The 10,530-nt window shown below is 35.2% G+C and overlaps 1 protein-coding gene across 1 annotated transcript; it reads right to left on the reverse strand.

Moving 5' to 3' along the window:
• Positions 1–4,362: 4,362 nt before the first annotated feature.
• LOC113689392 (dirigent protein 3-like) lies at positions 4,363–4,914 on the reverse strand. The gene has a single exon (XM_027207170.2). The coding sequence runs from the start codon at positions 4,912–4,914 to the stop codon at positions 4,363–4,365; it is 552 nt and encodes a 183-aa protein (XP_027062971.2).
• Positions 4,915–10,530: the final 5,616 nt, after the last annotated feature.

Below are 10,530 nucleotides of genomic sequence, written 5' to 3' on the forward strand. Positions count from 1 at the left end.
ACGAACTAGCCTAGGCAAATTAGCAAACGAAGTACAAATGGAATCCCCATTAGAAAGAGCAGCAACATTAGACAACCGTTCAACAAGGCGATTAGCTGCTCTATAACAATGGGTAATTCGATAAAATAGCGCTGAAATTGCCTAAGATCAAACAAATCTCGTTCTAGATTCTACAGACAAGTATACAAACCATCAAGGATATTCACTAAATCCAAACCATTAAAAATATTCACTAAACCAAAGAATCAGACTCCAAATATAGACATTAGAAACCCCTAGAAACACAAGCCTTCACTCCAAATAGCAATGCGATTATGACTCAGCCAAATGATATGAAAGGGCCATCAAAAAAATGCCCCTGGCTATCACGCAAAATGCCACCTCCCCAACGAAAACCAGGATTAAGTTCTAAAGCAAACGGACAAAGATGGAGGAAACCGTTTAAGTTCTAAAGCAAACGCCTCCAGAGTTCATGAAAATTGCAGAGTAACCAGCCCATTGGTTAGTATTCACTTGAGGATCCGCACATTTAGCACTGTTATGATATAATTTGTTGTTCCATATATCGTATGGTGGTGTTACTGGAAAGCGGAAGCGGCCCATATCTTAACTGTTGAAGAATTTTCAGTAGAATATTTCTTGAAGTTTCCAATATGAATTAGGTCTATAATCAATGAGACGAAACAAAAAAAAAAGGAGGCCCAGCAGAAATTGACATCTTTATTACATTAGCGCAAAAAAAATAAATAAATAAAAACGTACTGAAAATTTAGTTTTTAATTCTGCATGATTGAAGTCTGTCCATTAGTGCTAGTAAGTGCTTAATTTACGTGCTTTCGTGCGGTGAATTGTATGCATTTCGTGCATTTTAGTGTATCCACAGGGGCTATGGTAATCTAAGTATACAATCAGATTCATTGGTCGTAGTTGGGATCCTGAAGCGGTGGGTTCAGTGTCCGTGGCAGATCCGACGAGAGGCACGGAAAATTTGGCAGCTAGTGGATGATCCGGCTCGATTCTCGCATTGCTACAGGGAGGCTAACACCGTAGCGGATGTTTTGTCCAATATAGGCGTCTCTCATCTTGAACAGCATATCAAGGTCTATGATAATTTCCACGCACTTTCGGCGCTGGCCCGTGGGGGGGTCAGACTAGATAGGCTAGGGGTGTCTTCATTTCGGAGAATTAGGCATTTGTAAGAGAACTTGGGATTGGTTCTTGATGAATAAAACGTAGACCTTTTCTTAAAAAAAAAAAAAAACTAGATTTTTAGTTGAATTTTGCATTTTGTGATGAAATGAGAAAAACTTCATTTCTATGAATTTAAGTGTGAAGGTTTCATGTTTTTTGTAGGTTTTAATAATTTAATCATCAATTGGAATGAAATGAGAAAATACTTGCGTGATCCTTGATAATTTGAAGTGATTTCAACTGAATGTAAAGTGCAAAACGATCAAAGTATGAAATGTAATTAAGTTTAAAGGAAGAAAAGTATTTGCAGTCTTGACATATTTTAGTATTTTGGCCATAATTTGAACTACACCTTTTGGATTGAGATGATTCTCGAAGTGTTTTAAAGTTAAGACCAATGGATACAATTCTTATGAGACATTGAAGTCCAAATTACACATTTTGAAGGTCAAAAGAATGAAATATATGCATGCATTTTTGCCACATTCTTTTGACTAGTGTGGAGTATGTTGATCATAACTTAAGACCTAGACCTCCAAGTGACTTGATTCTTAAGTAGTTACAAAGCTAACTCAATAGAATGTAACTTTCTTCTTCTTTTTTTTTCTCACAAGAGCCGATTGGGCCATCTTCATGGAGATATTTTTACATCAAATCAGGGCAGCAGCAAATCTGGCCCAGAATTCGGTCCCAGATTATAGGCCGAATTCAAGGCAGAATGCAACTTCTCCAAGATCAAAACAGAGCAACAATCCAGTCATGAACACTAAACTAATCCAGTGCCACGTTGTGGGCTCGATTATAGTCAGAGAGTGCGGCTGCAACTTGCTCAACTTTTACAACATGCTCAAACTTGCTCACCTTTTCATGGAAATTCAAGGGATGTTTTTGCTGCTGAAATGAAGGCTCTAGACCATCTTTTGAACTCCTTTCTCTCTCTATAAACGTTGTTGACGGATTGGAGAGTAGAGGAACTTCATCATAAAAATGTAGCTCTTATATTCTCTTAGTTTAGGTTAGTGTAGGAGTAGTTTAGAGTTGTTAGATCATACTTTCTTGTATAAAGTTGAACCATGATAAATAGTGGCGGAGCAAGAAAAAATTTTAATGGGGGGAAAAACAACTCTAAAATTTTTACCTACTCTTTTTCTAGTTTTTTAAGCAAAAAAAAAAAAAAAAAATCACCAACAAGTACAAATGATGGTTATATTCCATGAAAAACATAAAAAGACAAACTCAAAATTATTAATGTAATAATAATAATTTTATTTCAAAAAGCAAACTAAAACATTTACAATTGCTCATGACTAGTTTTCGTATTTTGATAACGGTTTACAACCTTCTCGTTTTGAACTTCATGAATTATATTTTCTCAATGTAAGTAATTAAACAATCATTCATCCAAGTGTCTTCCATTCTATTTCGTAACTGATTATTCACTATATTCGTAATTGAAAAATCCCTTTCTACGGTAATTGTAGTGACAGGCAAAATCAAAGCTAACTTTAGGAGCATATAAACCAATAGATATACAAAACCTCCAGGGTTACACTTGAGGTTACATCAAAATTCTATAGGTACTTTAGAAATTTAAGGGGTAGATCCTCCCTTGACGATAAAGTTGAAGGATAAAAAAGGTAAAGAAGGAACTCATGTGACAAGGGTTTTCTTCCCTTACGCCTCTTTATCTTTCCTAGTTCATTCTAAGTTTTATTATTATAGAAGTTTGAATTTTGTGATCATTATGTGTTTCTAAAATTTGTGTCTAAAGTTATGAATGAACTTTCTATGTCTTGGTTGTAAAGTTTGCTTGGTTATTTCATGCTATTATTTTGAACAAGTTATTTAGCACTTTTGCTTATCCAATCATTTATTAGTTGGCCATTAATTGTTCTATTCTCAAAGTGTTAAGTTTGCAATGAAAATTGAGATTTAAAACTAGTTCAAAGAAGTGTTGAACCTAGGGAGTACGCTTATGAACGTAGATGTGCACCTTTATACCCTTAGTAGCTTATTTCATATAATTTCATAGAATTTAATGAATTTGTAATTGGTTTCATAACTACAAAAGTAAGTATGAATTAGTTGTAGATATGGTTGATACATCGGTGAAAGCAAGTATCACGTATATTAGAAAATCACGCCACAATTTAGCTAAGGTAATAAAATTCAATTAACTGGTAGATTCATTTACAAGAACAGTTAGAAATTTCACAATCCTAAGAACGTTATATTATTATTTTTACTTCTTTTATTTCATATTTGTAATGTAGATGTAATTTTTTGTATTTGTGATAGTCTAACTAATAAAAAAATTCAAAAATCACCAGTAATTAATCACCCTTTCTTGTGGAATCGACACCCTTCTATTCAATAAACAATCTATCTACTTGCAAAAATGAGGGAATAAGGTTTTTAAAATTGTAACGAATGATGAAACCTCGTCAAGTGTAAAAGACGTGGGCATGATTAAAGACTATTTTGTTAATTGTGATGCATGCATGATTCAGAATTCCTTGGCTGTTTAACCAATCATACAGGGATCCGTTTGGTCATTAAAATTTTGGAACCTTCGAGGCTGTTTATAATTCCAGTCATTCGCAAAAAATTTAATGCCAGCTCAATGGTTTGTCGTTTGGTATATTTGAATTTTCGCACAGCTCACGCATTGGAAAGCGGTTAATGGTCTACAGGTTGTCGGGGCAGTGCTCAAATAATTGCAAAGAACCAAAATTTCGTACGTCATGGATGTCCTCCAAAGGGGGCCAGTATCAGCCTCATCTTGATCACCCTTCCAGCAGAGCACACTAAAGAAACATAATATAGTAGCCTTCCTCCGGGGAGTTTCTCCAACAAATTTTATGTAATGTACTCTATGTTAATTAGACTGTTTCCTTTTCACCAAAATGTTGTTTGCAATTATAGTTTCTAAAAGAAACCGTACAATCTAGTAATAAAATCGCCAATGCGTGAAAGACTCTTTTTTTTTTTTTTTTTTTTCCCTTAAGCCACGTTGACCTGAAATCAGTTCCAACGGCCGGAAATTGGCTAATTGGACTATATTACGAAAAAGTGTAAGATCAAGGTGATTAAGTGCTAAAATTGAAAGTTGAGGCACAAATTACAATCTAGTAATGTGTTGATCGGTGCAAAGTAAAATTAACCCATATATTAAAGAAAAGCAATACCAGGGTAGTCATCCGGTATGTCCTGTCTAATGTAGAGGTCCACCCTTGAAATGATGTAACCTCCTACTGCGCTGACCAGCTCAAAGATAATATACCCTGTTGCATACCGAAATTGTTTGGTTCCTCCTATAATCGCAAATTCATTGGCATCCACAGATCGCAGGGCAATTCCTTTAAATTCCACAGTGCTACCCATGTACTTTCCATTAGTGAACAGAATCGTTGCAGCAAGCGCCGTGTTGTTGCCATCAAGGGATGCTACTACTGGAATGGCTTGCGAACGACCAACTAGTGTGGATTCGATTGAAACGCCTTGTGTCAAGATATTATCATCGACGAAAACAGTTCCAAATTGGTCAAAGCCCCAAGTTACGTTGGGGAGACCTGCAACTGGGAAAATAGACTGAGCATCTCCACTTCGAAATTCGTGGAGGTACACCGTCAAATTTGTGAACAGAGTCTTTGATTGTCCTAAGCTTGCTAGTAAAAGCAGGCTGAGAATTTGGAGGGATGCTATAGCTAAACCCTTTGCCATTGTTTTGTCACAGAAACAAAGGAGGAGGAGAAAGAAGGAAACAAGTTGGTGTAGTGTGATTCGTGAAGTATAAAGCTGATGAGGAGGACTGTTTGTGGGACCGCAGTTGAGGGGAGCACAGCGATATTCTCTTTCTAGAAAAAAATTCAAAAAAAAAAATGAAAATGTTTGTTCCGTAAGCGCTTTTCAATTGCAAGGTTATTGTGTTATTATAGCTCAACCTGCCTAAAATTGTACGGTGTATTTAAAGTCAAAAAAAAAAAAAGGACAAAAATAATCAACTGTATATCTTCATTAAAAACTTGTTAAACAACTGAATATTGTCATTTGCCAATGAGCCCAGGGTTTAATTTTTATAACAATTGATGTTGTTATTGTTGAGTTTTGGGTTAATAAAATTGAGTATTTGTTTATGTATTTATTTTTGGCTTCTTTCTACATTTTTTTTTATGTGTTAAAATTGCTTCCGTTGTGGGCATTTTTTTTTTTTTTTTGCCAATAAGTGATATGAGAGCTCTAGGCTTTTGATCTTGGGGTTTGGTGCTTGTTCATGAAATTAAAGTATGGATCTGTATTATATTTCACGTTATGACATTTTTATCTTTGATGGTAAAAATAATTTTGAGACTTGGAGTTGGATGATGAAAATTTTCTTTCAAGTTATTGGAATTTGGGATATTTTCTAGAAGGGATTCACAGAATTTGTTCAAGGTACGGAATTATCAAGTGATGCAGTTAAAGAATTATAGTGGAATAGATAGTTGAATTGTAAGGCATTTTACTATCGCAGCACTCAAGTCCAGTTGCATGTAGCGAATAAATTCATACATGCAAAGATGACAAAGGGAGCTTGAAAATTTTTAATGAATTCTTGTTGTGTTCATGATGGAAAAGAAATTTGTGATGAGGAAGAAGAAACAGATTTTTTTCATAAGACAAAGAAAGGAGACATTACAAAAGTTGCCAGTGCACATGAAGATGAGAAATTTGTTCAAAAGAAAAATTCACAAGCAGATGAAAAAGAAAGCAAAATCATAGTTGAAATTAAATATGTAACTGAAGATCCTGCTGATGTAGAAATTCTTGACTTTGTTAGAGTTGATAAATTTTTTGAAGAGAAAAATCAAGTGATGAAGTTGATTGAAATCAATTGTGGAGTGGACAAATTAATTAAAAATTGTGGTATTGTTAAAGTTGATGCAGTTGTTAGTGTGAAAAAATTAAAGTAAAAAAATGGTAATATTGAAAATCTCAGTGGTGGAAATTATGATTTTCTAGTGTTGGAAGATTATTTTGGAGACATGGATAAATTAAATTATGGAGTATGCGAAGAAGAATGGATAAATATGTTTGAATTTTTAACAAGAGTGATTAAGTAAAAAAATTATTCAAGAAGTTCAAGTTTAATCCACTACTGCGCATGAAGATGAAATTAGAGATTCATTGCAAGTTGAAATTTTACGTCATTTATACTATGACCTAACTATTCATAGAAATTCAATATCGTGATGGCATTAGAGATGACAAAATCAAGAGTTTGGTTTAAAGGAGGCAATGAAGAAATTAAACCAAGCTTAATATGTTTAGTTTATTAGTTTATATAGTTATGCGTCGGTTTGGCAAGTTCAATGTTTACTTTTAGTTCAAAGTATTCCGCGAAGTTTCTTTTTCTTATGCTTAAGTCGTTTAGGCAATGGTAAGTCTAAATCTAAATAAGTTTCGGTTTACAATTATATTTGTTTTAGGAAATTTTGCAGTCTATAAATACTACTAGTCTAGTAAGTTGTTATTTGGAGAGTTGAGTCGAGTGAAATCGAGTCTTAAAGAGAAAGTTGAGATGAGTTGAGTTTTGAAAGTGAGTTTGAGGGAAAGGCTCATAGTTGACATATGTGAGTCGTCGTAATTGAAAAACTACGACTTAATATTGTTATCATTGATTTTTGGGTTAATAAAATTATTAAGTATTTGTTTATGTGTTTATTCTTTTTCTCTTCCCACATGTTTTTTATATGTGTTAAAATTATTTCTGCTGTGTGCTTTTTTTTTTTGTGCCAACAATAATTGCAAGGAATTAAATTTTTGCACCCACTGAAAGTTTTAAAAGAGGCCCAAATACCAGCTTCATCTTGATCACCTTTCCAGCTCCCTAAAGATACATAATATTAATAAGCATCATCCGTGGAGTTTGTCCAATTTCAAAGAGGTAACCTGATGAAAAAGAATTTACATTCTTAATCAAATCTTAAGTAATACTCTATGTTAATTAGACTGTTTCCTTTCCACCAAGTGTTATACTCAATTATATTTTCTAAAAGAAAATGTATAATTTGTGTGCAAGATTTCAAATTTATTATAAGAAGTTGCGCATTGAACCCTTAACCAGCTATGAGTTCATTCTAATTTTGAAACTTAATATCATCGAAGACATATATAAGTACTTCCGGATAACCATACAAATTTTCTTCAGATGTGGTCATAAATTCACATTTTCTGTTGGTGTGTTGCCTATATAATGGTACCCCAAGACTCCACAAGGAGCTATTGAGGACCAGGGGCTGATTTAAGGTGAGGGCACTGGGAACACGGGCCTCCACTGTCCCCCTTAAATTCTTATAATACTTATATAATTTGTAACATCTCGAATATTAGGAGGTTGTTTGTGAAGAAAATATTAAAGTGTATTTCTTTGGGGTTTGATTTAAAACCTTATTTTGTTTTAAAAGACTAGAAACCCTAATATTTTAGTCAAAACCCTAGTTTACTTGTGACTAACCGGTTTTCCTAAATCTCTCCTATTTTAATTGAAACCCTAATTTTAATTACTGGAATTGGAAAATTCCTCACGTTTTCTTAAAAATTTCCTTTTATTTGAAAATTATCATTTATTAAAGCCCTACTATCTAATTATTCCATGATAAGTGCAAATGAATCTAGAAAGCAGAGTTTTACGCTTCGGTTTCAAGTTTGGAGCAAAATTAGGGTTTTCGCGATTTTTCGCCGGATGAATTTTCGGTACTGACCAAGGATCAATTTGGTGATTAAAAGTGACTTTTAAGTGAGAAATAATATGAGATTAGGAGCAATGAGATAAGGTTAGTGAATAGGAAGTAAAAACCCTAGTACGTGTGTTTTTAAGAAAAACGGCGCGAACCGGCGGGTCCCGCGCACTACTGATTGAACGCATCACTTGACCACCATTTTTCTTACCAAACAAGCTTATTGACTTTGCACAAAATATCTTCCTAATTTGCAGCTGGTTTGACCGAAATTATGAGGCTAGAAATGTAAGAGAAAGAAAAAGAAAAATGGAAGGTAGTGGTGGCGACACTTATCGCCACCTTAAGGCTTCTTGACCAAGACTTAGTCTTTCCATTTAAACACCAAAATTCAGCAACTTTCCTCTTCATTTTTGCTGCTGCTAGCCGAGAGGAAGGAGAAGAAAAACACTAAGGGAAAACACTCCATTTCCTTCTTGATTTGCTTCAACCCAAGTAACAAATCCAATTCTAAACCGATTAAAGTACTAAGTGTGAGTTGGGAAGCTTGAGGAACCAAGAAATATCAAAGGGGGTGAAGGATCACTCTACCAAGCCTTGCTTTTGAGGTACCAACATTTGATCATGATCTTTGTTGCTTTGAATCTTGCTTTAAGACGTGTTTTTAGCTTAAGTTTTGGCTTGATTTCATGATTATGCAAGTGGATGTGATGAATTTGGAAGTTTTCCCCTTTTATATGATGAACTAGGGCTTGAGGAATTTCTGCCCAATTTGTTGTATGATGCTTGTATGTTGCAATTAAGGTTGTATAAGGTGTTTTGGTAGTGATTAGAACAAGAAAATTGAGAAAGTTCCATTGATTACAAAAAATTCCAGAATCTGGAAAATTTTTCCCAACATTCTGTCTGAATTTGTAACGCTATCATAGAGGCCGAATTGGCCTTAGGTCAAAGAATGAAAGTTGTATAGAATGGTATTTTATAGGTGCATACAAAATTTCAGCTCAATCGGAGCAACGTAGGTCATGAAAAGTCCAAAATACCCTTACTGTTTTAAGTTTTTCCTCAGCAGTCCGTTTCTTCAGTTTGTCCAGTTTATTACGTTTTTTTCACTAGAATGCGTACTGATTTAGCATTTTACCAAAACATGAAAGTTTTAGTACTCTGACTTAGCTTTAAAATTCCTCTAAGAACACCTGAATTGGACTTGTGTACTCTGAGATATGGCCATTACAGTGTAAGGCGGTTAAACAGCCGACAAATTGGATTTTGGTTCTGTAATTTGAGGATTTGACTAAGTTGCATTAGAAACTGGACTAAGTGATCTTCATGAACATTGTAGCCCTGTGTCTTAGCTTCGAAACGACATAAGTTGCGCCTCAATCCGATAAGCGTAGCCTCGGATTTGTTATTTCCGCATCCACACGTCGAATCTGTCTGTTACTAGATTGTATTTCTGCACTTGTGATTATTGTGATTCTTATTCTTATGATGTTGTGAGCCTATGGAACGGCTTTTGACTTGAATTACGATATGTGTGACTTTGGGTTGTGGCTGAGGAAAAATAATGAAGCCTAAATGGCTGGAAAATTAGGTAAACACAAAGGGCATGCTGCCCGAATTTACGCTCGAAGACTAGAGAACTACTTGCAACTTGAGTAAGGGTTAAGAGTGATTACTGCTTGAACCATCTAGGGTACTTGGGTCTTCTTGTTCGGAGGTATATAAGTAAGGACTTGGCCAAACTTGTACCCTTGGGAAATGAAATAATGATTGCTCGAAGTACGTTTTCCTTGTACTCTCGACTCGCATGACAATTTCAAGTATAAATGTTACAAAGCTTTATCGTTTAAAAAGCGAGCAAGTGTTTCATGACTACTGTCCGAGTGAATTTCAATTTCTTGATTCTTATTGAACGAAACGTCTAAGTTTCGAACTCTAGTCATGTTTCAAAGTTCTCAAACTGATTTTTATTGCAGATCTGGACTCCAAACCTGGAGTATAATTGAACGTGAATACTAGAAGCACTATATCTTTTGGTGAGTGTTTTCAAATACCGAATTGAACTTGATACTTGTACTTGATACGTGACCAATATGATTACATGCCACATGCATGAATTGTTCGGGTAGGTGTGTACTTTATCACACTAGCCGTTCGAGTGGTGACTTGCTTGAAATGTTTTCATGAATACTTGCTTGCACGTGTTAATCACTAGGCAGGGGAGTGTACTACACCTTAAGGGTGGAAAGGACTCTTACCCTGACCTGGTAATCTCTTGTTGGACGCAACGTCGTTGGATGAATTCCTCGACTAGTCCCTAATCTCTTGTTGGACGCAACGTCGTTGGAGGAATTCCTCGACTAGTCCCAGGTATACTCGAGTATTACCACCCGTGTTTATTGAGGATTTTGGGTCCAGTAGGGGGTGTGAATGGTGGACGGAGAGTAGTGTAAGTGGTGTTCTACTGGATTGGTTCCTTTACTTGAAAGTTGACGGAGTGTCAACTACTACGTGATCAAGCTCCTGATGATGAATGGAAGTTGGCTCCTGAGAGCCATCCGTATCCTTATGTTTGGAATGATTATTGTTTGTTGGATTATTGTTTCTTCTGAAAACT

Source organism: Coffea arabica, chromosome 5c (assembly GCF_036785885.1).
Source record: "Coffea arabica cultivar ET-39 chromosome 5c, Coffea Arabica ET-39 HiFi, whole genome shotgun sequence".
In the NCBI taxonomy this organism is placed as follows: domain Eukaryota; kingdom Viridiplantae; phylum Streptophyta; class Magnoliopsida; order Gentianales; family Rubiaceae; genus Coffea; species Coffea arabica.